At 34.2% G+C, this 26,544-nt stretch overlaps 3 protein-coding genes across 3 annotated transcripts; 2 read left to right on the top strand and 1 right to left on the bottom strand.

Annotated features, from left to right (window-relative positions):
• Nucleotides 1-2,900: 2,900 nt before the first annotated feature.
• On the top strand, nt 2,901-15,971 carry LOC130647731 (U5 small nuclear ribonucleoprotein 40 kDa protein-like). Its single transcript, XM_057453687.1, has 12 exons — nt 2,901-3,265; nt 8,852-8,902; nt 9,121-9,193; nt 9,444-9,537; nt 11,278-11,443; nt 11,932-11,985; nt 12,226-12,294; nt 12,786-12,906; nt 13,525-13,607; nt 14,905-14,966; nt 15,058-15,161; nt 15,310-15,971. The coding sequence occupies exons 1-12, from the start codon at nt 3,116-3,118 to the stop codon at nt 15,363-15,365; spliced, it is 1,083 nt and encodes a 360-aa protein (XP_057309670.1). The 5' UTR covers nt 2,901-3,115; the 3' UTR covers nt 15,366-15,971.
• Nucleotides 15,972-16,108: 137 nt separating this feature from the next.
• On the top strand, nt 16,109-22,293 carry LOC130647730 (uncharacterized). Its single transcript, XM_057453686.1, has 6 exons — nt 16,109-16,449; nt 17,941-18,186; nt 18,664-19,145; nt 19,676-19,902; nt 20,277-20,442; nt 21,808-22,293. Exons 1-6 carry the CDS (start codon nt 16,259-16,261, stop codon nt 22,215-22,217), a joined length of 1,722 nt encoding a protein of 573 aa, XP_057309669.1. The 5' UTR covers nt 16,109-16,258; the 3' UTR covers nt 22,218-22,293.
• A 600-nt stretch (nt 22,294-22,893) lies between these two features.
• Nucleotides 22,894-24,956, bottom strand: LOC130647732 (uncharacterized). The gene is made up of 2 exons (XM_057453688.1): nt 24,687-24,956; nt 22,894-24,045 (listed from the first exon to the last, which is right to left on the bottom strand). The coding sequence occupies exons 1-2, from the start codon at nt 24,904-24,906 to the stop codon at nt 23,387-23,389; spliced, it is 879 nt and encodes a 292-aa protein (XP_057309671.1). The 5' UTR covers nt 24,907-24,956; the 3' UTR covers nt 22,894-23,386.
• Between the last annotated feature and the right edge of the window lie 1,588 nt (nt 24,957-26,544).

Below are 26,544 nucleotides of genomic sequence, written 5' to 3'. Positions count from 1 at the left end.
TAAATTCCCGCCAAAATTAGCTATTCTTCGGTTATCCGCTATATTTACTCTCCACGAAATATTTTTCCCCTATTTCTTTCCTCACGTTCGCTACCATCTACAAATAACCTCGTACTACACCAATGCTATTTATTAACAACTACCTGTATACTAGTGCTTTCACAAGCGCTCTTAATATTTATAATAAAACTTGTTAGCAATTCAAAACAATATTTTTCTTATGTTTCAGGCTGAGAAGGTTTGCGCTTTGTTCGCACTAGGGGTTTAAGTGAGCTTAAATTTAAAGTTTAACTCACGAATGTACACACTACAAGTTCAGTTTAAATTACTTTGTTCTTGTTTTGTTTTATGTCGTGGCCCTGTTGTTGTTGTTTCTTCTTTTTTCTGCTAGCTGTTTTGTGTCCTCAGTATCATTAGAAATACTATTATAATTTTAAATTCTGTTTAAGGGAATAAAGAGGCACAAAAGAAAAATTTTGAAGAGAAAATTATCGTTCTTGCTCAAACTTTGGAAGCTTCAGCAATTACGTATTTTACATCAGCGGAATCATAACACCAAAAATAGGGAGAACGACGGTTTTTGGTTCAAGCAATTTTTAGGCAAAGACAGAATCTCGAATCATTCAACAACCTTTCGTTCCACGGACTTAAGTATGACCAACGATTTTTTTTTCCGATACCTACAAATCTATCCCGAAAGATTTCAGCACCTCATATGTACAACCGAAAATTCAACGATTGGACACGCACTTTCGTAAGCAAATATCAGCTAAACAACGACTGGTATTATCTTTGAGGTAATTATTGACGCGATAAAAAAAAACTGACGTCACCAATCTGTTTCCAATTTATTTGACCTCATACCTGCCCTGAATTGGGTCGCAAATAATCCCAGCATTAAATGGGGAATCCATTCTCACAAATAATTCTAGTCCTTCTTTCCCTAAGCAAACCAATGAATAAGTTAGGGTACTCTTCTCTGCCAAACGGGGTGGCCGCAATTACAGTGTTGATCTCAGAGAGAGGAACTTCGGAATTAACGAGGCACAAAATTAACGATCACGAAATGAACAAGAATGCTAATAAACAACTTATAAAAAATAATTTAATTAACGCGATTTAGCTCTATTGACTTTCAAAAAACATTAAAATAACGCGAATCTGGAAATATATTTATCTTTATTTTGGGTTCATTAGCAATCAGCTTTTCTTGTTTCTTCAGCACGTTTACAATAACAGTTGCCCTAAAGCCTGGCGCAAAAGTTTAGGCGAGTGGACTGTATTAGAACGATACTTTTTCTGCGTCAATCAAACAAAAGAACGGAATACACGTGTGTGAGAGAGATTTGTTTTGCGACTGCTAGAAAAATAAATTTTGAAACTTTAATTTCAGGTTATGACTACAGTAGACTCCTGGTTATTCATATTTCCACGTAGAAGGGGGAAGAAATTTAATTCAAATAACTGACAATTTTGCGGTAGGTATGGTAGGTTTTGGTGGTATTTGATTAAACAGGTGGGAAATTAAGGTTATTTTTAATACTACAAGTTGACAGGAATATAATGAACACAAATCACCGTCACTTAACGAATGTTCGAGTTAACCCATGGAGGTAGAAAAGATGGTTAAACGAAGTCGAAGTCGAATTCTAAATTGAGATTATACTTTGAGTTAAAGCGATTTTTTCAAGAGGTGGTGCAGTTACCGGGATAAGGTGCAATCTTGGCATGCAAGTTCCTTGCAAATTGAATGTTACTTGGCAGACAACATTATCTATCTATATTACATTGTGATTTAATAAAAACTAAAAAAAAGTTAAAGTCGGATACTTTGATTTTCTCTCTTCCAGTGAAAGGTTCAAGTTATCCGAATAAATAAACCTGGGGGGGGGGGGTGTTTTTTATAATAAAAGTTCGACTTACCAGAGGCTAACTGTATAGTCACTTACCAAAATGAAAATACGCAAAAAGGTACTTTTTAATTTTAAAGCAATGTATACAGTTGATGACAAACCAATATGCCATACTCGTTACAATTTTCTAAAAAATTACTTTGTACATAGATTTTTCTTAACAAAAAAGTTTGTATTAGAGGTTCAATCCATATTTTTGTCACAGATTTTGAAAAACTGTTGGAATTTTGCAGCAGGTTGGTTAGAAAACCGCTTCGAAACACTAAAAAGTTCGAATAATTAACAGAGATTTAGCTGATATCGGGTTAGAAAATCCACGGAGGTGAATATCGTTTGGAATAGCCGAAAACTTTATATATGTGCAAGTTCGAATAATGGAAAGTCTACCAGTAACCTTTTGTAACGTCTCGTATATTTTGCGTTATAAAAGGGACATTAAATTATCGCAAATTGAAAATTAGCGTTAATTTTGTGCCTCGTGAATTGCCAGGAATAAAGTATTTACGACAAAAAATCCGAGTTTGGGGCAAAACGTTTCTAATGGATCGTGAGACGTGTTGTTTTCGACCTTTCGATTTTCCCAATCACTCCTTAATTGAGTCTGAAATGTGGAAAGTGAGATGTCAGTATCAGGTCGGCGTAGCAGTAGATTTTCTGGCTTTTGTGCCTCACACATAAAGCACGCTGGATGGCAATGGGAAAAAAGTTTAGTCGTGTTCTCATTCAGCGGATGATGATGCTCCTGGGTTACTTTCTCTTTTCTGCCAGAAGATAGCTGTGTTTAAAAGAACTAGCGACCTATACCTTTTAAGCATGAAAAAAACGAGAGGCGTGAACTAAACATGGCCGTCTTGGTTTCTTCTCTCGTTGTTGTTGTTGTTGTTGTTGTTGTTGTTGTTGTTGTTTTTTTTTTTTTTCAGAAACCTTTGCCGGATACGACAGAAGCACGTGCGTCGCTGGATACGATAGCAGTTGAATAGTTAAACGCTTCGCAGGAAAGCGGTGTCAACATTGATTCAATGGTAACACTACTACAAATTTCATCTAAAATTTCGCTAGTGGTCCCATTATGAGGGTTGCATAAGGTCTATAAATAAAGTGGCCTCATATAGATGCCCTGCGGAGAGGATCGCAGGTCCAACGAATAATTCTAATCCGAAACAAAAAACCCGGAAAACACACATGGAATATCAGTAAACAAGATGGCGGACTTTGGAAGCGGCACAAAAAGAAGATATGATTTTGGTGGTGATATTTTGGAGGCTACTGGAGGAGGGCAGTTAGTTCCAGTGAAAAAGCAGAAGAATGAGATAGAAGTCTTAAATGAACAACAAAAGTCTCTTGCGGCTGTGGTAATACTTTTTAACTAGATAATTTTATATTTGACTCAACAGTCAGGAGAGAACTTTAGCCAGTCTGGTACAAGCAACATTCTGGTACATAGCTACCCAACAGAACCAAGATCGCTTCAATTAAAACAGGCAATAAAAAATTGCCTTTGTTGTATGGTTTAAAGCAGAGCTCTGGAGTCATCCTGTTTTTTTGGTTATTTCCGGAATTAAAAATAAACATTTTCAAGACGAGGGTGCCGATAAGCCGCATACGGCGTAAAAAGTGCGGGCGTTTTCGGGCGAGTTCGGCGTTTTATAAAAAATTCAGGTATTTGCCCGAAAAAATCTGCATAGTCCCGAACAATGCCCGAAAAAAAAAATTCACCATAAAAATTCTCCTTAATTATTTAAAAAGGTATAAAAATTAAAATGAACTAACTATATGGTAGCTAAGTTCTTAAAAGGACTGTTTTTTATAGTTTTTGATAAGATTTACTTGATAAATAACTTATATATAAACTTTATTACCTTCTTTCTCTTCAAGCGCGTTCTTTCAACTGTCGTCCGCCATGTTTATGTTACAAGGTGATGCATTTCGGGAATGTTCCGGGCGTGTTCGGATAAGTGTGGGCGGTTTCGGCAGACAACCTTCAATTTAATTCGAAAAGTCGCCCGAACTCGCCCTTATATATGCGGACGTTTGCGGCTTATCGGCACACTCTTTTTTTAAGGGGCCTTCGAAAAAATTTTCGGGCCCCGTTAGCGGGATATTGGCGCTAAGGGGGGGAGGGGGTCTGAAGTTTGAAAAAAAAATCCGATAAGGATTGAGAAATTTTAAAAATTTGTTTGTGGACTGTATCTACAAAACACGCCCCTGAGCCTTCCAAGATTTATCCGAATGTGTGTATTTCACAGACGGAAATCCGCTAAAAGAGGGGAGGAGGGGGTCTGAATCTTAGCAGCGATATCCCGCTAAACCAGGGGACAAAAAATTCAAAAATTCACCAAGCACTTTTCCACACAATGGTCTTAAATAAAAATCCAGACTTCTGGACATTATTGTCATGTATTCGTAAATATGGCTGGCATTAGAAGTTTGAAAACAAGGGTTTCTTATGGTGAGTTTCCTTGCAACCCTGTATTACTGCAAATTCTTGTGGTCGGAATGTTCTCATGGGGTACAAAGTGAACTCTTTAGGGTCAAACCTTCACAGTAGCAACCTTAATTAAACAGAATTTGCAAACAAAAAGGCGTTAAAATGTGGCAAAATGACAAATATTAAGCAGTATTTAAAACATTTTAAAGATTTGACTGAAGAAAAAAAAAAGAATTCCTTGTAAAATCCATTATTGTATTTATGTAGGTTTCACCACAAAACATGATTACGACATTTGTACACCGTTTCATAATGGCTGCTTAACCTGCATACTGGCCCATGATTGGTTCAACCAGTATTATGACGCGAATCCGACCGCAAGAATAGTATTCCAAGTCCAAGGGCCTCCCCAGTGACCATGTATCAACAACATATATAAGTGTCGAAAATAACATTGTGGCTACATCCCTTTTTTAAACCTCCTGATCTGGGAATGCTTTATTTTACTGCTCCCAGATCTGGCTATCCTGGATACCAGGATAATTATAATTATATGAGAGTTTTTTAAACAAAATGTCTTTCTTTATACTGACCTATTGTTAGTACAGAATGTGATTTTCTAAAATAGTCAAAGGACAACAATAATATCAACCAACGAGTCCAGCTAATTATATGGTAGAGATTCTTATTTATTTATATAAATTTCAACCTTATTAGGCAGAACGCATGATCCTAGAGTATACAGTGCTGATCGCGAGTAACTATACCTGAGTATACGAGTACAGGTACATTAAATGACAAGTACAGTGCAAGACGAGTATGAGTAATCGCTGAGTATACTACTCTGTACCCTCGAGTATAGCATCCACATGCGAGTACAATAAGTGAATGATTTGTGAGTGCGTGTGCGAGTATAAGATAAAAAACGGGAATTCGTTGTAGCATAATTTTTGTCGATAACTCACATTTATCTGCTAACTTAGAAATTGTGAAAGCTTTTACTTTGTTTTCGCATCGTAGCAAAGAACATTTTCTTTTACATTATTTTTTTTTAGGTTGCAGCAAATTCTTTTTAGTTTACATAAAAATGTAAACTTTTCTGTAATGGCTTTTTATAACTTTACATTTAAATACTGTTAATTAATGAGGAAACCCTCTGTTTTCTAAGTGCTTTTTGCTTCTAGCTAAATGTGTTGTTGCTACATTAAACATTCCTATCTCTTCGCATGCACAAATTAAACAATGAACTATGGAAATTGCAGTTAATTTAATTGTTTTGTAAGTAACCGAAAGAAAACACGTGTCTGACAAGAAAGTTTTTAAATCCAGTGAGAATGATGTGTATGTTCTTTTAGAAAAATATCATATTTAAAAATAACATGTATCAAGGATCTGTGTCTTTAAAATGCTTAAAAAGAAACAAAATATTGAATTATTACAGATCGTCTGTAACAGCGATGTACGGAAAATTCTTTCTCAAGTTTTTATAATTTTATTATCCATTTTTATCTTATTAATCATAGTGTGCATAATAAAATGAGTGGCAGTAATGGGAAGGACAAAGCTTCATGTGTGTTTTAATTGTATTTTAAAATTTTTTTCACATTTTTTGGCCACTTGGTGTTTAAAAGTTGCGAATATAAAAAAGAAAAGAAAGAATAAATAAATATCATTAAGCTTAATTGTTGTATTTTTTTTTACTGTTTTTAACAGCATTTATCAATTTAGTCCTGCACACTAGCTTGGTAAAAAAAACATGTCAATAACACCTAAAAAAAATTCTATATGCTCAATGTGATTGCAAAGATGTAAATGGATTAGAATAACATTCAACACAAAAGAAAAATTAATCTCCACAATCGTGTTTTAGAGAGAGTGTGGAAATCATTATTTAGAGAAAGAGGTAAAGCATTTAAGTGCAGTAAAGTATTGAGTTCTTTTAAAAAACGAAAACACAATGGCCTATAATATTACTATATTTTATTAGAAAACTGTTTAAACATTGTGGGATTTCTTTCAAAAACTGTTTAAACCTTGCCATGATGTATTTTATTTGAAAATTGTCAAAATGGAGTTTCCCGAAGATTATGCAAAACATTGTTCTTTGTATTAAAAATATGACAACAAGATTGTGTGAAACCCAACATTGTCTTAATTAATTTAAAAAAAAATGATAGCATAAACACTGAAACACATTTTTAGAAAATATCGCAAAAGTTTACCGTTTAGTTTTACCATTTTCCCTTGGTGCACCCTAGCGAGTACAGTGTGAGTACAGTATCAAAAATGTGCGAGTATTTTTGACGTACTTGTACGTGCAGTATACTCGTTGCATACTCGTGGAATACCCACAGAAGAAATTACTTGTTCCCGTAGTTTAATACTTGTGTATAGTTACTCCCGATCGGCACTGTATCCTTAAAAAAAAATTTATTGTGGTTAAAAGAATTAATCATTTTACAAAAAAATGCAAAACTGTAAAATAAACACTTAATACGCTCATGAACAACAACCATTAGCTGTAATAGAGTTAATAAAATATAACATTTGCTGTTTTTTTTTGTTTTTGTTTAATAATATCACTATCGAAATTAGTTACAGTTAAATATCATGTTTATTGACATGTGGCACACAATTTGACATTGTTTTAAAAAGTTGCACTGACAGGAAACTAATGACTTTACTCTGGAAGTTAATGTGGGTTTCCATTGTCGGAAACAACTTTTATCACCTAGCATATTGTCGTAATTATCTAGAAACAAACAGCTTTGGCTACGATGGCAACTTCATTTAACTGCCCCTTTAAATAATATGCAAAAATACTGGTGAACAGGGCCAATATTTGTGCAAGGTGGAGTAAAAAACGAGCCAGACCGAGAAAGACTTGGCAGGAGGTTATAAGGACAGACTTGATACAGAGGAAGTTGATTTTAGATCTAACACAGTCTAGATCAGATTGGAAAAGGGTCATTAATATACCCCGTCCAACCCATGCTAGCATGGAAAACGGACGTTAAGCTGAGAATGATGATGATGATGATGATTAGGAAGTACGTTGTGCACGTGCTATTTACGAACTGAAGGTCAGGGCATCATTAAGTTGTATATCACAGAAGTCGCCGGTGACATGCTTCAAAAATGCTTGTGACCGGCACAGTTCACCATGAAGCAGAACTGTACAGGAGACTCAATTTATAGAGTCTTTCCAGAACATCTTCCCTCACAAAATTTTAGAGTCTTCACAGAACATCTCTCCTCACAAAACCGAGGGCAGGGCTGACTTATTGCTTGCTGTGTCTTGTGGAAGAGAGAACTTTCGGACTTCTTTTTAATACGATATACAATTTTTTTATTATTATTCCGAATCGAATGGCACCACGGTATTTCTGTAACTTCAATAATTTTAGCGATAATGACCTAACTTACTGATTTCTTTGATGTTGAAAACAAGTTGTTGTTTTTAAGTTCACAACAAAATTACGTCGGCAATTTTTTTCAGACGCAACTACGGTATTTTACGTCGGCAATTCCGTTGGCAATGCCGAATGCTGACTCTAATAGGACTGCACCATTGCTAAGGCCACTTGCAGTTGATTCTTTGTTCCTGGTAATTTGTTGGGATGAAACTAAAATGTGCGATGCAATAATTTTGTAATCACAAAAATAGTTATGTGGTCTAAATTTTTTAAACAAAAATTAGCTACTTTTGCTAAAATAGTAATACTAATGATAAAAACCAAGACAGGTTATTATTGTCGCAACACCCTCCTCTGTTTTGAATATTAGATATGTTAAAAATACACTTGTGGTAACACCCTCCTCCATTAAGAATTTTAAATAAATTATTTTAATGCCGCAAAAGATTTAAATATTGTCAACCAAACTACTATAGTTTGGTTGACAATAGATTGCGGAAAAACCATTAAAAGAACACTAAATTTTTTTATCAAAATAACTTTTGTTTTTTTCATGTTTTAAGTAGGGGAAGAATAACTTGCTGTATAAATTTCGAAACAGCCCAAGAATATACCTGCTGTAAAACTTTCAAAGCAACAAGAAAAATTCTTGTGTTGTTAAACAAGTTTTTGAGCATGCAAGTATTTTTATCCTTTCACCTTGGTGCTAGTTACATTTTTTTATTGAGACAAAGTATTAGTTTTCCTTCGCAACTAAAAATTACAAACTGCTTGCGTCATGCGAAAATACATAGAAGAATGTGCTTGCCGTAACACCCTCTTCTGTTGTTATTTTTTATTATTTTTGTTGTTGTTCTGACCATACCATTCTCGATAAAATTATTTTTATTTCGCTGACCAACTGTAATCTACTATTGATTTCGCCCGTAGAACAACTAATCAAGTTGGAGTTGTCTAATAACTGAATGGGAAAGGGTTTCAAGTATCAATCGTTCATGTGCCATTAAAAAAGATCATTTTTGAACAGCCCCTGAGGGTCAAGTGATTAGAAAAAAAAGAATACAAATTTATAACGGCATGTCTTTCGTTTTTAGTCAAGATCATCATCCCTTCAAGCGCCGATCATGTTATTGACAGGGCATGAGGTAAGAAATAAAATTTTCTAGCATAATTAAAGTTTAGTTAGCATAATTAAAATACTGTTTTCCCCAGTTAATACTGACATCTTCACCAAGGATTGGTAAAGCAGTTTAGAAAAGTTGAGGAGGCCCTTTAGTTATAAAAATTCTTAACATTATCTCTTTCTACAGTAAAGTATATCTTGTTCTATAAAAGTAAAAAAGCTAAAATGTTTTAATTTCAGGGAGAAATATTTTGCAGCCGTTTTCATCCATCTGGAAAAACCCTTGCATCAGCAGGTTTTGACAGGCAAATATGTAAGTACCATATAAAAAATCCTGGTGTATTAGCAAAAGAGTAAACTTGATAACTATCATTCAGACCTTTCTAAAAATAAAAACTGTAGCAAAAAGATCTTTGTGAATTATACTGGTATACTTTGTCATGATATGATGTTTTATTAAAAAAAAACGCAAATCTTTACACTGTGCGTTCTTGATATTTTTAACAGCATATAATAGAGCATTTAGACTTCCAGAAACTGTATATTCTATAAAAAAAATTTAGACTTGTGGAATGTTTATGGTGATTGTGAAAACTTTGCTGTACTAAAAGGACATGCAGGAGCCATCTTGGATATGCACTATACACCTGATGGAGAGTAAGTTGTTGTATTTTTAGGAAATATTACGCATCCAAACAAATCCATAAAAAGAAGAGGCACTGTGAATAGGCAATGTTCAAGCCTTATCAGGAAGACAAATGATGATGTCCGGTCGTTTGCACGTCATTACTAATTTCAGAATAGTTTGGCCTGCGATGTTCAAACATCAAGAAATTTTATTGTACGCGTAGGTTGTGGACTTTTAAACTTGTGAACCTCAAACACAAGAACTGAACGTCTGATCTAGCGACTGTCTCAGTCTTAACTTCCTTATCTCCAATAGCCAAAATAATGTGCAAATGAAAATAAGTTTTATATTAATCTCATTTTAAATAATATTTACAAACACAAGTCAACTGTTTTACGTTTCAGAATACATAAATAAAAAATCAGTTTTGTTCACTACCTGCAGTAAAGCATTGTTAATTAAACACCAGCAAGAAAGTTTCTAATCTTTTTGCATGTGTGTCTAACTTTGCTATAATGAAACTTTTTGCATAACTTGTTAGATCTTATTTTACTACCCACATTGGTAAAATTAAAAGTTTTCTTTTCATTTGAAAACGATACATTTTCTACGCTTATCTTTTTTTTCTATTTTTCGATTTAGAGTTGTTTTTTTTAAATGTGACGCAATCTGAAAGTGGGTTTGTGGTCTTTTTATTACATAGTCCTAGAAATTTGTCAAAAAAATCAATATGGTAGACGTAGTACACATGTTGAAAAATGTTTTGTATTAATAGATAGGTCTAGAGTAATTTCATTTGTTAATCAATGAATTAAATTATCTTGAATCTAGCTAGAAACGTTTATCAGAAATATACTTGATTTATAGAACTAATTTTCAGTTTTTATGCCGTGCAAGTGTTTTTGAGGTATTTTATGGATGTTTTTTGGCGGACTTGTCGCTTAGCAAAACAAAATATGGCATGTGTGGGTGCGTACGATTGCATGCCATTCCTGGTGAGGCCTGATGTTAGTAGGTTATTTTGTACTCCTCTATGTAAAAAGATAATTTTGCAGTTAGCATTTTTAGAAATACTTTTCTTTATAAACTAACCAGCAGAAACACAGACCTCAGGCCTGTTCAAGAATGGTGTGCGATCGCACGCGCACGGCTCCGCACACGTTTGAATTAATTATGGGGTGTTATAAAAAGTGCTAATGTGAAAGACACATCCGTATTTCGCAATATTTCATTGGAAAAAGTTACTACTACAAGCTAATTCATTCACCTAACAAAGAAATTGTAAGTTGCGTCAAAGCCACCGGTGTCATGTTTATAAAAAGATCATTCCATATTTTACACTTGTAATTTGCAGAATGGGGAAAATCCCATGTTGCGAGTGAAAAACCCAGTAAAATTAATTGAATTTTCATTGGTCAAATAAATGTAACTGAAATTGATCATCGAACGCAACGTTCGACTTGTTGTATAGAATTTTGCGCAAAGTTAATGTGAAGTTGTTATAAGTGGTGTCTAATGAAAAAGGAAGGGAATTTTTATCATGGGTAATGGAAGATATCATTTGGTTGAAGGTGGAAAAATAAATGGCAAGAGTACGTTACGCACTCTTTGGTAATAACGTTGGAAAGTTGTTTATACTGCAAAAATCGCATAACTACAAAAAGCTCGTAACTATAGCGTAAAAACATCATCGCACTTCATCGCTAAGTTGGAGAGTGAGACTGAGACCTTTCACAGTATTGTTGAATTTGTCCCTCATTTTAATTTAGCACATTGGTTACGTGTTCTTCAGACAAAACTATTGCATTATGGAATTATGATACTGGTGCAAAAATTAAAAAGTTTAAAGGGCATTCATCATTCGTAAACTCTTGTTGTCCTGCTCGACGAGGTCCGGAACTTGTGGTTAGTGGCTCAGATGACTGCACAGTAAAGGTAAGATTTGTTAGAACAATTTATAATATAAAGAAATTAACTGGTAGGTGATTTACAAATATTTTTTATTCTCCTGTCAACAGTTAAATAACTTCTGGAAAAATCCACTTCAATAGGGAGGTTACGAGGATACTATTTGATGATGAAATCAATTACCAATCCGTATTTATTGCATAAAACGTTGAAACACTGATCAAGATAGTGTAAATGGTCAGATGCTTGCTCCCAATGAAAATTTATGGAGATATTAGGGTTAAATGAAATTTTGATGATGTCGTCAGCCCCATTCATGTATGAAAACTGTTTTCAGAAAACTGTGTCTAGCCAGTAGCTTGTCATTTCTTAATGATAAGATACATTGCTTGTGGCGTATTAGGAAAAATATGTCTTATACCTAAAAAACGTGAAACTAAATTACTTTCTTGAAGACTATTTTTATTACAAAATACTCTTTGACAATAACTATTTTGTATAATCATCTGTTTTAGTTGTGGGACAGAAGAAAGAAGACTGCAGTACAGACATTTCAAAACACCTACCAAGTAAGTATGTGCACCGCAACCACCTAACACATCCCACTCCTGACATTTCATCCATCACACTAAAATTCTATTTACCTGTGCAGAAATGCATTAACGTGTGTGATTAGTTGCTGTATGCATATAACACTGATACGCAGTGATTTTACAAAATATGGAGCTTCATTACCAACACACAAGATTTAGCTACTTATATACATAATAGTGGATGTAAAAAATTGCGTTGCTTAATCTTGTTTCTAGGTCACAGCAGTATGTTTTAATGACAATTCATCCCAAATAATGTCTGCTGGTATTGATAACCTGATCAAAGTAAGATTTACATCCATATTTGTAACAGTTAAGTTAACAGAAATTTTTGTTATTCCACAAAATTGATGCAGGCTTGAATCAATGATGCACAAGTTAGATACACAAATGAAATTGGTTGGCTGAAAAGACAGTGAAGAGGAGGATAGGGATAAGAAAACTTGTTCCAAAAAAAATTCCTTCAAGGTCCCTATAAACATGAGAACAGTTTATGCTCTATAAGGTTTTATGCTTATCAGGAGAGCAGAGGCATCAGTACATGAACAGACAGTACCCTTTGTGCTTTGTTATTTTACAATGATTAAAAACACATCACAATTTAGTTTTACAGGTGCTTATATGTCACAGTGGAATATTTAATACGCATTTTTTTTTTTTGATACTATGTCTTTATGCAGTATTTTCAAACTATAATCTATTGTTCTTGTAGCTGAACGTATTTTTGTAACTGAACATATAAAACCTCTAAAAAAGTTATATAACTTTCCTTGTAGGTTTGGGATTTGCGCAAGAATGATGTATTATTTAGTATGTCAGGTCACACAGATTCTGTGACGGGCTTTCGACTGAGTCCAGATGGATCGTTTTTACTTTCAAATTCTATGGATAACACAGGTTAGTTGCAATCATATGACTGTTAGTTCAAGCACCAGGATCTAATTTTCACACCTTTTAATGCAAAAATATCTGCTGGTGCTTACAACACCCCTACATATATTAGGAGACTTTAGGAGATAGGGTACTTCACTTAACTGGACAATATAAATTATCATAGCATTGGTTGATTCAACAACATGTCAGTCAATTTTCGAGGCTTTATTCCTGTGTTTTTCCAATTTTTTCACTAGTTCAGGGATTCTGGACAAGAAATCAGTTGTTTATGAAGAAAATTTGGGAGGGCTCTATATTATATTTATTTGTATTTATTATATATACTGACTTTATTAACAGGATTTGTAATTGTCTGTTTTAAAACCTGTTTAGTAGTATCTGTAAAGAAAATATAATAAGCTACACAGTTCTTTATTCCTGGAATTAGGGAATTTTATTTAAATTTATCAGTGAATTAATGAATTATCAATCAAGGATGTAACTCGATTAAAAAATCTTGCATGTGCAACAAGAAGGATTATGACGATCAATTCGCATGCATGCCAATACTAAATTTTTGTTTTTACGAGACACGATGAGTAATTCACCTGTATCACTTGACATTAATGTTTTCTTTTTTAGTAAGAATTTGGGATATCCGTCCTTTCGCTCCAGTTGAACGTTGTTTAAAGTTGTTCATGGGAGCACATCACAACTTCGAAAAGGTCAGTAAAATTATATTCCATTCTGCTAGTGTGTGTTGCAGTGTGGGAAGAAAAGCTTCTAGCTGTAACATCTGTAAAGTTTTGTAATTTTGCATATTCTTAAACTTCGTCTTTAATGCGGATAACAATTGTTAATTTTAAGGGAGTTTTACTAAGCCTCTGAAAAATTTCAAAAGTATTGTTTAAGTTTGTGAAGGCAATGCGTCGACAGTGGTCAATATTCCCCCATAATGCCCGCAATAAAACTTTAGTTCTTGAATAATTATCTGAGATTTTAAAACTTCAATTTTGAATGTTTGCTTCTTGAAATATTAGTGTTACCTGACTCCAGTATTCCATTAACTCTTGTTATATATTTAATGGCATAACAAAAGAGGATGGGAAGTACTTCCATCTCTAAGACAAACCAGTTATTCATTATTCGACTGAAATTTCCTCTCTATCTGTAATGTCCAAACTTAGGCTGTCTTTCTTCGTCTCTAGCTGTTGCGTTAAGCACCACCAAACAGTTCGATGCAAGCTCACTGAATTTTATTTTCCTAGAAAAAATATCTACGTGGTGCTGTAATTCTTGTTTTGTGATTAAGCATGCAGTTTCCTTCTCCAAACTTCGTCAGTTCTACGCATCAATTCCTTTCTAAACTTTGCAAATTTTATGTACCTTAACGTTTGTCAAATTTTAATCCTGTTTAAACCCTTTGCAATGAATTTTTATTCCCAGTTAAAGTGTTTTACTTTCTATGTTGTGGCTTTTATAAAAAAATTGACACAGTATGTTGTATAAGCTTAGATGCTTGTAAATTTTTATGGTGTTCTTTTATCTTCTGAAAGTGTCGTCATCACTAACATCTCTGTACTTTGTTGCTTTTTGTTTACATTTTGCAACGTAAAAACTGACCGTCTAAAAAGTATCAAATTTCTCAAATTTTCTGAATTCCAATCTTGTGTAAATTTTAACCCACCTCAAACTCTCTCGACATCGACTTTTGCTTCCAACTTTATTTTTTTACGTGTAGTGCGAACTCTTTTAATGACTTCTTTTAGCTTGTTTTTTGTGTCAAAGGGAACCCTGTTCAAAAGTCGTCCGTTAAAATTATTTAAGCAAATCAAATAAACTTGTTTTTAGTAGGTGACATAAACAAAGCAAACCCGCGGTCCTAATTCTGGAAAAATAACATAACTTCTTCGGAGACTTTGAGAAAAAACAAAAACATGCATTATGCCTGTCACAGACAAAGTTAATTATAAATTATATAGATAGGAGCGTGCTTACCGTGTCTTAATTTTCTACGTTTAGAACTTGCTAAAGTGTACATGGTCACCTGATGGTCGATATGTAGCTTCAGGATCAGCTGACAGGTAGGTGTTAAATTTGTACATTGTTGTATGATTTATATATATCGTTTTTATACTTACTTATTGACATGTTGACATACTTTTTGTTTATTAGATTTGTCTACGTGTGGGATACAGTCACAAGAAAGATTTTATACAAGTTACCTGGACACAATGGTTCTGTCAATGATGTTGATTTTCACCCAGATGAACCAATCTGTAAGTCACTTCTCTCCTTATGTGTTTTCAACCCATATCTTGTTCACAACAAATCAAAACTTTAGTTGCCCGACGAGCCAATCTAATGGCAGTGCTTTGAAATCTTACTATAATGGATATGCTACAATGTTTTTCCTCTATTTTGCAGTAATGTCGTGTGGAAGTGATCGAAAAATCTACCTTGGTGAATTGTTCGTTGGCTAACGCATGGATAATCAGTGAATATAAGAGGTGTACATTGTAACGAAACGTGTAAGTTGGATGTGTTTGGTGAAATTTAAACAGACAAAAACAAGAACAAAGATGTTTATGTTTGTGCTACAAATTCCACGTTGATGTAAAGTTGCAGCAGTAATGTCAACTCAGATTATGTATAATATCAAAATTTTACATCGTACTGTTGCGCATACGTTTTTTAGGTGTGCTCTGAACTAATGGTGCCTGTTACGTGTTTTTCAAATCTTTTGGCGAAAGAGATTGTTTAATTTTTTCATAAAACTTTTGCTCCATAAAACATAGGCCATCTATTGAGTTAAGTGTATATTATTCCTCCATGATAATGATGTTGAACATCATGTAGTACGCTTTCATTTTTAACTGTTTTCCCAAGTTCTGAAATAAAAAGGGAAATTTTGTGTCTAATTAATTATTATTATTTCTGCAATCGTCCACCTTTTTTATTTGGTGTGACTTGATGTGACTTTCACAATATTTTTCAAATGTAACCCCTGCGCCTTTAACATTTGCAGGTAAGGCATTTTTTAATATTTTGTACATAATATGACAGGTTAAATAAACGATAGACACATATTCTTTTTGTTCATTCTTCGATCTGTTTACAAACCCGAAAAGTACCAAAAAATATTTTTCAATGGCTATTATTGTCTAATTTATCAGATGATTTACAGTACTTCTCTGCTCTACTTTTAAAAAAATCGCATGAAACACCGATTGGTTTATCGCGTTAGTGGTTTGAAGCAATAGCTTTTAGAATTTTTGAGCGAATGCGGTTTGCGTGGGTATCATACGCAAAGATTGATCTTTCAATCTTGGGCAACAATATGGTGCGCATTTAGGAGAAAGAATTTTCAGTAAGTATGTATGCCACTCAAAGTCTTTCGTTCAAAACAACAAAAAGAGGTTTTCCAACTTTCCGCCTCTTTCTTTTTGGAGTCGTCGTTTTCCTTGTCACGTGTTTTAGTTACTTTCTCTCCACCAATCAAAATTGGACGGATAAAAAACGAAGATTTGAATTTATTTACGAAGAGAACGGATTTGGAAAACGAAGGTAAGATATTTTTCTACGCTATTACCGAACGCAGCGTAAGAAAAGTTATATGACATCAATACTCCACTCTCGACAGGAATAAAATCTCACTGCATTTTGTGAAACCTCAGAAAGTGCATGTTTTTTTTGTAAGAAACCACTCTATAAGAAACCGACTAGTTGCATTTAAAATATAAAAAAACTCTTAGTAATTGTAAAATATTTAAGTAAGAAACTTTTTTTACTCATACCTCCCATGGTATTCAGGTATTATTACCTGAAAATTGGACAAATGTCGAACAGGTTATCCTGATTGGAGGAATAGATTGGAAGACAACTTAAAAATTCACGTTTTGAACGGAACTGACAAGTTTTTAGATATTGAATAAAAGACGAAAGAGCAATATTTCATCTTTTCTTGTATATATGTTGATGATCTTTTCATAATAGCCCCTGCCAAAATTAGGAAACTTGTTGAGAAACCTTTTCAGGGACTATCAGCATTTTTAGGGACCGTCTATCAATCTGTTAAAATTGTACAGCACAAGTGTATGCATGTTGTGTGATAGTTGGTGTGTCTTAGAATTTCTTCGATTATGTCATGGCATTCCGGTTTTATCACCTGAAAAATCAGAAGACTGCATAAAAATTTCAGATGATGGATAAAAAACGACAAATTGTTCATTAAAATCTCCTGTTGTGTTAAAACCATGTATTTGAGTGCATATCTCTCTTACAGACTCTGTGAAAATTAAGAAAATTGTTAAGAAAAATGACTAGCATTTCTTCAGAATTTTTTTTTTTTATAAACACTAGTTTTACGTTCCATTTACAATTTTAATTTTGATGAGCTGGAAAAGTTTTCAAATTGAGCAAAATGTCATTCAATTTCATTCTGTGTTCCTTCTATTCTGGCCATTTGGTTAGGAAAGTCTGAATTCTTAAATTGTAGAATTACTGATCAAATTTTTACACTTCACCCTTTTAAAATTTTTCAAATACGTTTGTTTTATTTGTGCGACATAAAAATAAACTCTGTAAATTGTAGGATCAGGTGAAATAATGACTAATATTTTTACCGACCATTATATTTTTATTTTTCGACCAACCATGTTTACTTATTTTTGCGAACTAAGATTTTTACTGATTTTTGCTTTTGTAGTGTGTTAAGAATTCCTCAAAAATAGAATCTAAAGGATACAATGAGTTGTCAGTTTACATTTTGGAATTGTTATTCATAAATAGAAGAATTTGTAATTTCATTTTTAATAGTATTTCTAAGAATTTTTCGGCAAAATGTGATTTTATTTGTTGGTAAAAGTAGAAAATTGTTTGGTGCAATTGACAGACAGGAATGCAATGCATTAAACTTTGCCTCTACATAATTAACACCAAAAGATGTTGGGCTTATCAGATTTTTGAATTACTGAGTCAAGTCTGCTGCCTTGCTAACGTCAAATAATGAAAGGAGCCTTGCAGCTCATCTGTCATAACAACACAGATTTATTTTAGATTCAACACTCCAATAGATGGTGATGAGGCAGCAAATTTTGATGACGTGCTTCTGAATTATGACACATTAAACAAAATTCTAGCCAGTCTTCCGTACGTCTCAAGAAAAAAATTCTTTAAAAAGAAGTTCGTCTTTAAGAACAGCACTCGGCGTGAAAATTTCCAAAGCAGTATAGAGCATGATCCAACGATAGATGAGAATGCTGTACCACAGTCATATAAGTTTTTCCTGAATAAACAACCAAGGTTTGTGAATGAGGTAGCGTAGGCATAAAAGAGTCCTGGAGACGAGGTTGAGGCAGCTTTTTACTCTTTATATAACCGCCATGTACAGAAACACGAAAATACCAACCTTCTCTTTTTTGGCTTCAACCACGTGCCCAAGCATCTTGTATCTTTTGTGACATCGGGACGTGACAAGATGCTCTCGCAACGAGGTTGTTTTCAATTCTGCGGATTCTTACGGGAATTTCTAGCAGGGTTACCAGCGTTAAAGAAATAGCCTGTTGACAAGTCAACTTTGGTCCCAGGCTCTTTTTGTTTTGAAAGCAGGACTTCGGAGCCTGTAAAGAAAAAAAAATTTTAACCTCGTCCCTGAGACTTCTTAGGTTATTTTAAATTTGTGGTAAACTTTTTCTATGTTACGCAGATGCTTTTGTCTACTATGCAGTATGTTTCTACCCACTAAAGTATCATATATAAAAGCATAATTATTATTTTTAGAGTAACCGAGTGTAACAGTGAAAATCCAGTAAAAAACCTAGTGTTTTTGCGTTCACACCGAACTGGTAGTCATACTATAAGTAACATTTTTTACCGTTATGGCGATCACAACAATTTGTTTTTTGCTTTACCGAATGCACCAACATTTCAGTATTATTGGCCACTGCGGTTTCATCATTCTTATATTGCAAAAAACTTACTAAATAAAGCTGCACCGAATTTCATGATAAACGTTGCACGAAACAGTAAACACAATATCCACTCAGCTGTGGCGAAAAATGCAGTCAAAATTGCCGTTGTCCGAAATCCTGTGACACATTTTCAATCCATCTATGAGTATGTGGATGTATCGTTTTTCATGCGCGACATCAATACCAACACAAGTCAGTTTAGCGACTTCGTACAAAATCCAGCAATGTACATACGCAAGATCATGAACACCTCAAACATGTTCGACCCAGTCTTCCATTTGCTTAAAAATGGTAAGTATTTAGGTTCTTTACAACTTTAATCCCAGATCATCTTAAGACATACAAGATACATGTATTAAGATACATTGAGAACGAGGAAAGTTGTATAAGAAGCTTACATTTATTTTGTGATTTTGGCTATCAACTATGAAATCTTAAATAACATGATATATATATATGATGTGTCGCAGTAGACAACCTTGTTTCCAGGCCTTGTGACAAAGTGCAGATACGCCGTTATTTTGCAACCAGCCTTTTTCCTCTTTATGTATTTTGCTTTTTCCAGCCAAATCTTTATTGAATAAAAGAGATTAATTTTTAAGGGGTGTTGAAAGTTTTACTTGTCCTGTTACTACATGTAATTAAACGGGCGAATGAGAAAGTAAAAAAAAAGAAAACAAAGCCCTGGAAACGAGGTTATTGTTCAACAATACACGTAACTAGTCGTCTTTTATCTATCGCATTTCGTGTTTCCGTAACAGACAGACAAACAGACAGGCGACGGCTATTGTTAAAGAGACTAAACTGCATCAGTTTGTTAGGTCAGTTGTTTGATCTTGGATACGAAGACGATGATTACAAAACAGAGTTACAACTCAAATTCATCGTTGACGAGTTAGATGCACAACTCGATATGGTTTTACTCGATGAATACATTGATGAATCACTCGTTCTTCTACAACGGCTTTTATGTTGGCAACTCAGCGACATGGTATACATCAAACAACGTGTACGAAAACAGCGCAACAACATAACTAAAGTGGATGGAGTGAGTTGTGTAACTATGTTCCTATTATATATTTTTCTGAACTTCTTTAACCTCGTTTTTAATGATTTCCACTGTAGGATAGTATTACGCTTGTACGTGTCCCATTTTCTGTCTCAAAGCGCTACAGGGTATACATCTATTTGCTATTCAATGTTAAATTCGCTGTCACTGTAATGGGGACTGGGCTTGAGTTTGTTTTAACCGCCGCGGTGCTAAACTAAGTTGCTACAGGAAATGTTAGTGAATACTATATACCTTTCTTTCTCGTCCCAAGGCTTCTTCTTCTAGAGGTAGCATTCTATCGCTATTTAATACCAAGGTAAAACTCGAGTCCTATAAAAAAATATACATATATTTTTACATTTTTCTTCCAGGATGCGATTTTGAAATGGAATCAAGCTGATTCGTATATGTATAACTACTTTAATAAAACACTGTGGGAGAGAATCAACCATCAAGATGAATCGTTTTGGGAAGATGTAAAAGAATTGAAATATTTGGTGAACAGCGTGAAGGAGGAGTGTCTGGAACCAAATAGAGGTAAAACATATGTCTATTTATATGCCAAGTATTTCATTGTTCCAGATGAAACAGTTGTGATAGCTCTAAATTGAGAATAAAAATCTTCTTACTTTCAGTTTTTTGTAGATGCGCTTTTTTACAACCAAACAATTTTAAATATTAGTACTGGACATATAACACCATATTTAATACTCAACATTGCTAGCTTCAGAAAACACTATGACAAGTGTTATCTCTCCTTTGCACTAAATTTTAACTTTCAATGGAACATCTAATACTCTCAGCATGTTATTGACATTATTATTGATATCCTGTTGTAATAGACCTTTCCCGAATTTCCTAATTATGTCAAACTCAATTAAAAAGGTCGATACTAAAAATGATTCTTATCCCTAAGTTCCTTAGCAAAAGGTAGAACAAGTGCTTGTTAAGTGCTTCAATTGCAAACGGGAAGTTACGGTCAAACCCTTCATATAGCCGAGCTTTCCAATAATAACCTCGTTTTCAAAATAATTATTTTTTTTAAATCTAAATAAAATCCAACCAGAATATTATATTGCTCTAAAAGCTTTAGTTTTGTCATGAGAATTTGATATTCTATCTGAATATCTTTATTTGAAGAGCATAGAACCATTATAAAATTTTGGATGACGTCATAATTATTATAATTTATGAAATTCGGGAAAGGTGTATTAAATTTGTTTCCAGTGACAAATCAAACGTTAAGCAACTACTGTATTTGGACGCTGCTTATATGGATTAAAAAATACAGAAATGATAAGAATTGTGTAGTAGCCCTCACATGTTTGTTTTTCAATGTTAGAAAATGAAATACTACATACAAATTTGGTGATCTTGTTTTAATCAAATATCTTAAACTAGACATCCTTCACAAGCTTGTTTATAAGAACACTAAAATTCTAACCAGGTTGATCATTATACTTGATTCTCTGTTATTATAAACATTAAACGTATTATCTTGTACCTAAAATCCCAATCTGATATTCTTGTAAAGCAAAATTTATAAGGTAACCGTGTACAGCGGCCACCAACGTTGTCAAGAACATATAAAATCACAGTCAAACTCTCATAACAAAAAATTTATGTAGCGGACCTCTCTCTCTACCAGAATGAAAAAAGCATATTTCAATGTATACTATCTTTAGGTACTTTTATCTTTTAAAACCGCCCTTGTAACTCACTTTACCGTCGATTTCACTACCCACTCTGACAAAGGGTTTTTTAGCAAGAACCCTTATGTAGCGCACTCTTTCAGGTCCTAATAGTGTCCGCTCTAGAGAGGCTTCATTGTACAAATGACATGATCAAAAAAAAATTCTGTATTTGATGTTCTAATCTTAACATCATTTATATTTATTTCAGATTTCTCCAGTACCACTTCGTTACCAATCTCTTCGAGTGATAAATATAAGGAGAAAGTGATGTTTCGAAATTCATCTGAAGACACTACAGTGAAGAATGCGTTCGAAGTTGTGAATGTGTTGCATCAACAAATCCAAGTTGAAATGGAACCTTTGTGTAAACGCTTGGTGTTATCTGAGCGCGATTATATAAAAATATTGAAAGACAAACAAAAGCAGAACATCGCAGACGAACACAAAAGCATGATTTCAAGTAAATATATCACGAACTCGACAGAAGGGAATTTTTTTTACTCAGTTACAAATAAAACTGCAATTACTAACACAACGAAAGACAGTATGAATGATGAACTTGGTGAAAATGAAGATGAAAATGAAGATGAACCAAAAGAAATACTTTTTGGAGGGTAATATATAAAAGATCTTTCTTTGATCTGATGTTTTTTTAGTTTCAACTTTTAGAATAAAATTGCTCGGTAGCCGGTGATTTCGCTCTTCATTACAGATTACAGATTTCTTAAATATCCCAAGCTTTACTATTTTGTGCTCAGCACAAAGAAACATTTTGGCTACTGTTTTCCTTCATTTTCCTCAATTTTCCTAATCAATGTCAACTTCCACATGGGGTGCCGACTTTTTGGTGTTGAACCGAGATAATCAAATGGGCACGAGATTTGAAATACTTGAAAACGTATAATTATTTTACAGGACATAGTGCCTTTTTAAATTTTGGGTTTTAGGTGTGATGTTATCGAAGAGTGTGTAGAAAAAAATCAAAGTGATTTAAGAGAGTGAGAAGATAACCCTGCAAAAATTAATAATTAAAATGACTTTAATATCGATGTATTCAAGTCACATTGATTTGCAAATTTCACCACCTCAGCTAATTTTCTTGACAACATCCTCGTCTCTTGTCAATCAAAAGTTAAGGGCAAATTTTAAGTTCGCCAAAATCGGCACACAAAAAATAAGCATACATTATCAAAAGATTGCGTGTGACATAGCGCCTCCCTCTAACGAGAACCTCATCACCTTTTCCAAAACCTCTAAATTATAAAACATCGGAATATGTTAAGAAGAAACAAAATAAACACGTTCTATCTTCTTCTCATTAACGACATATAATGTACACAAAAACGCGAGATAAAAGCGTCAGTACAAAATACAACTTCTCATCTTGAGTGGATATAAAAGCTTTGCATTTTTGGGGGCGTTCCCATGATGCTTCATGTTATGGTTCGGTAAAATAAACATTCTAATCACTATGGTTTGAACATGGCTGTACCGCCAACAGATGTACTGAACATTAGTCAGCGATAAGCAGATAAATTAATAAATACATATCCTATAACTTCGTAAAAATTAACCCATTTTATCTGGTTAGGAAATCTGTTATCCAGATGGATTGAAAGTATTTTCCAGGGAATGTCTTGACTCCAACGAGATGAAACTTAAGAAATAGTTTGAAAACTCCAGCGTGGTGTTGAAAGGAAAAGACTGGAACCAAGGTGGTCGCTTATGTTCGAGTTATTTTTAGCAACATGTTTATTTACACTTTGTATATCCTCAATGAGCGAGGCTTATTCAACAATTTGCAACCTGCCTCCCTGGTCAGTCTCACCATCTTCAACTATAGTTTCTTGTTCAGCCAGTTCAATGTTTTCAACCGAACCATGACCACCTTCTTCTTCTTCGTTTTGACGTCTTAATTCTTCCACGAGTTTCTGTTGTTTTACCATTTTCATTTTCTCGATCATATTTTTCTCAACGATCGCGTTGACTTTCGTACGATGTTGTTCTAGCTTCACTCGGTACATGTTCTTTTCCTGTTCGGAAGCGTTCCTCCACATGTGCGATAACAACTTGCTAATCTGCGCAAAAGAGAGCTTTGGATTTCGCGCGACTATTTTCGAGCGATATCGACGACAGAAAAATAAATATGCCGTCATTGTCTGTTTTTTCTTTTGCTTGCCACTTTTCGATTTACTTGAACAGAGTAAATAGCCGATAGCCTTTTGATACTCTTCGTTCATGATCTGCTCCTGCAAACGAGCAGTCTCGCGTTTCTCCTCCATTCGTCTTTGTTGCTCCAGATCCTCGTACTTCGGAAAGCAATCTTCAATTTCTAACGTGTTACTAACTGTTTCGTTGACGCCGTTAACTATGCCGTTCTCCTCACTCGTCGACACTTCAGTAGTGTGTCCCTGTAAAGTTTCGTCAACAACCAGAATTTCAGCACCTAAAAAACAACAAATAATGCATTGCTTAAACTTTGCTTTTGATTGATTCTACATGTGAACTGAAAATGCTTGTTTTTTCACGAATCGTAAATTAAAAACCAATTCCCGTGCATTTTTTTCACGAATATGTTAAGAAAATTCTGTGAAAATTATACACGTGTAAATCATTGCAATGATAATTAGAACAAAGCTGCTGTAGGATTGTTGGGTGCAACAACTTTAAACGCTTCTGGGTTAACATTTGAAATTAGGGTATTGTACTCTTACTTTAAACCTAATTTACTAAAGATTAATACACAATGCAAGAAATACTAAATAATACATGCTACCAAAAACAAAATTTCAGTTGCGGCTTAATTTTTCGATTAATTTTTTTTTCCGACTCAAACTGTGGTTTATTTGTTTTTGGGCACTTTTTTAAATTACGCACTTCAAACTGGTCTGTTACTAATCATGTTCAGGGGGAGGGGGGAGAAAATAGAAAAACGTTTCCACAAAATATATCCTTTCCTAACTTGAGTAAGTGTATTTTTTTGTTCATCCAAAAATATTTCTTTACACGAGTACAAGAAGCGTAGGATTAAATTCCAAAAGTTTGCACGAGTTAATGGAACAAAATTTTGTCAGGTCAAAATAATACCTTCATGATTTTCTGATCCAGTGCTGCTACACACCTCTACTTCACCTGCGGTTTCTAACTCTCCTCTCCTCGCCCAGTATACGTACTCTTGCTCTCCCTCATTGTGTCCATCACCACGGGTTTTACTACCATGTTCAATGTTGGCAACTGCATCGCTTTGTTCTGTTAAAACTTTTTGTTGTTCTATCAAACTTGCAAGTAACTCCTCTTTACTCGCCATCTTAATTCATTTTATTGCCATCTTAAAAAAAAAGACATTTAAAATAATGCAATTTTTTTTGTTCCAAGTTTAACAAGTTTTCTTGTTTCTGAAATATTAAAACTAAACTTTGATTTTACTTCAAAACTTCAAAAGAACTTCTATCAACATCTTCTTGTTGCATAACAACATAATATAGAAGACTACAAAGAAAAATACTGAAATTGATTAAATTCATCAAATCTAAAGCAAAGTTTTACTCTTGTTAATTTCTAAAACATATTCATCTTAATTTTTAAATAAAGCATTAGCACAGCGCCCAATCTAACTGCGGAGTTCAAATAGCCATTCTAAAGTGGGAAGAATGTTAATCTCGCTGTGCAAATGTCTCTTTTATCACAATTATTACGCCAAAGTCCAAAATCATTTCACTTGGGTCCCACGGGCAATCGTTTTACCTTAAAGAGCGAATGTTCCTACTAGTATTAGAAAAATATCTCTAACTTCATGTTGGTGTGAATATGTGATAAAACTGTTGTAATGCAAACGGACTGATACCATTAGAAAGTCAATGAAATGTAGCTTTGAAAAAAGTCTTCACTTCTTCTGTGTGCGCTAATGACTAGGATTGGTACCTTAGTAAATGACTTATTCATCTTAAGTTTGAAATAAAACGGAAGCACAGTTTTATTTAAAAATTAAGATGAATTAGTCATTTTTTAAATCTAATGCTTTAGTATGCAGGATGTAATGTAAAGCTTAGATAATGTATGTTACTACTTCTACATACATAATATTTTATTTCCTCAACTAGAATTAGTTGAAAAGTTTGAGAAGTGGAAGAAAGGACTGGAAGAGAAAGGGCTAATGGTGAACACAGCAAAGTCTAAAGTCATGATTAGTAGCATTGCAGCCAAGTGTGATCTTGTAGCTGGAAAGTGGCCTTGTGGAGTTTGCAGGAAAGGGGTTGTTATAGTAACTCCATTTTTTGTCAGACTTGCAAGCATTGGGTACATAAGAAGTACAGTAGTATTGGTGGAAGGTTAAGAGCTTACATTTACTTTGTATGGAAGCGTTGCAAAGGTGAGATTATAGAGAATGAAGTATTTCCAGCTTCAATTATGTACAACAGTGGCTCGTTAGAGATAGTTGAGACTTCTGTTACTTAGGTGATATGTTGGACAGTGAAGGGGTGGTGAAATAAGTGTTACTTGCAAGATAGGTTCTGCCTGGAAAAAGTTCAGAGAGTTACTTCCTTTGTTGACTAGCAGAGTCTTGTCAATTGAGTTAAAAGGTAGGTTCTTGTATGAGGCCTGTGTAAGAAGTGTTATGTTGTACGGTAGTGAGACATGGGCAGTGAAGCAGGAAGATCTTGACCGTTTAGAAAGGAATATGAGAATGGTTAGGTGGATGTGTAACGCCAGTCTGAGAGACAGAAATAGTTCAGATGAGCTAAGAAGCAGGCTAAGTATCCGTAGAATTAAAGATGTTATCCAGATAAGAAGATTGAATTGGCTGGGGCACTTGGAAAGAATGGAGGGGGATAATTGGGTAAGAAAATGTAGAGACTTGATAGTTCCTGTGGCAAAGCCCAGAAGCAGACCGAGAAAGACTTGGCAGGAGGTTATAAGGACAGACTTGATACACAGGAAGTTGAGT

The sequence above is a fragment of the Hydractinia symbiolongicarpus genome, chromosome 6 (genome assembly GCF_029227915.1).
Source record: "Hydractinia symbiolongicarpus strain clone_291-10 chromosome 6, HSymV2.1, whole genome shotgun sequence".
NCBI lineage: Eukaryota > Metazoa > Cnidaria > Hydrozoa > Anthoathecata > Hydractiniidae > Hydractinia > Hydractinia symbiolongicarpus.
The sequence above is the reverse complement of the archived record's forward strand: the minus strand, read 5'-3'. Positions and strand labels throughout refer to the sequence as shown.

Coding starts and splice junctions, on each gene's coding strand:
- LOC130647730 (XM_057453686.1), top strand. CDS start 16,259: ATGTATGCCACTCAAAGTCTTTCGTTCAAAACAACAAAAAGAGGTTTT. Junction 18,187..18,663: donor TTCCTGAATAAACAACCAAG/GTTTGTGAATGA, acceptor TATTATTTTTAG/AGTAACCGAGTGTAACAGTG. Junction 20,443..21,807: donor GTGTCTGGAACCAAATAGAG/GTAAAACATATG, acceptor TATTTATTTCAG/ATTTCTCCAGTACCACTTCG.
- LOC130647731 (XM_057453687.1), top strand. CDS start 3,116: ATGGCGGACTTTGGAAGCGGCACAAAAAGAAGATATGATTTTGGTGGT. Junction 8,903..9,120: donor TGTTATTGACAGGGCATGAG/GTAAGAAATAAA, acceptor TTTTAATTTCAG/GGAGAAATATTTTGCAGCCG. Junction 11,444..11,931: donor CAGATGACTGCACAGTAAAG/GTAAGATTTGTT, acceptor CATCTGTTTTAG/TTGTGGGACAGAAGAAAGAA.
- LOC130647732 (XM_057453688.1), bottom strand. CDS start 24,906: ATGGCGAGTAAAGAGGAGTTACTTGCAAGTTTGATAGAACAACAAAAA. Junction 24,046..24,686: donor TGGATCAGAAAATCATGAAG/GTATTATTTTGA, acceptor GTTGTTTTTTAG/GTGCTGAAATTCTGGTTGTT.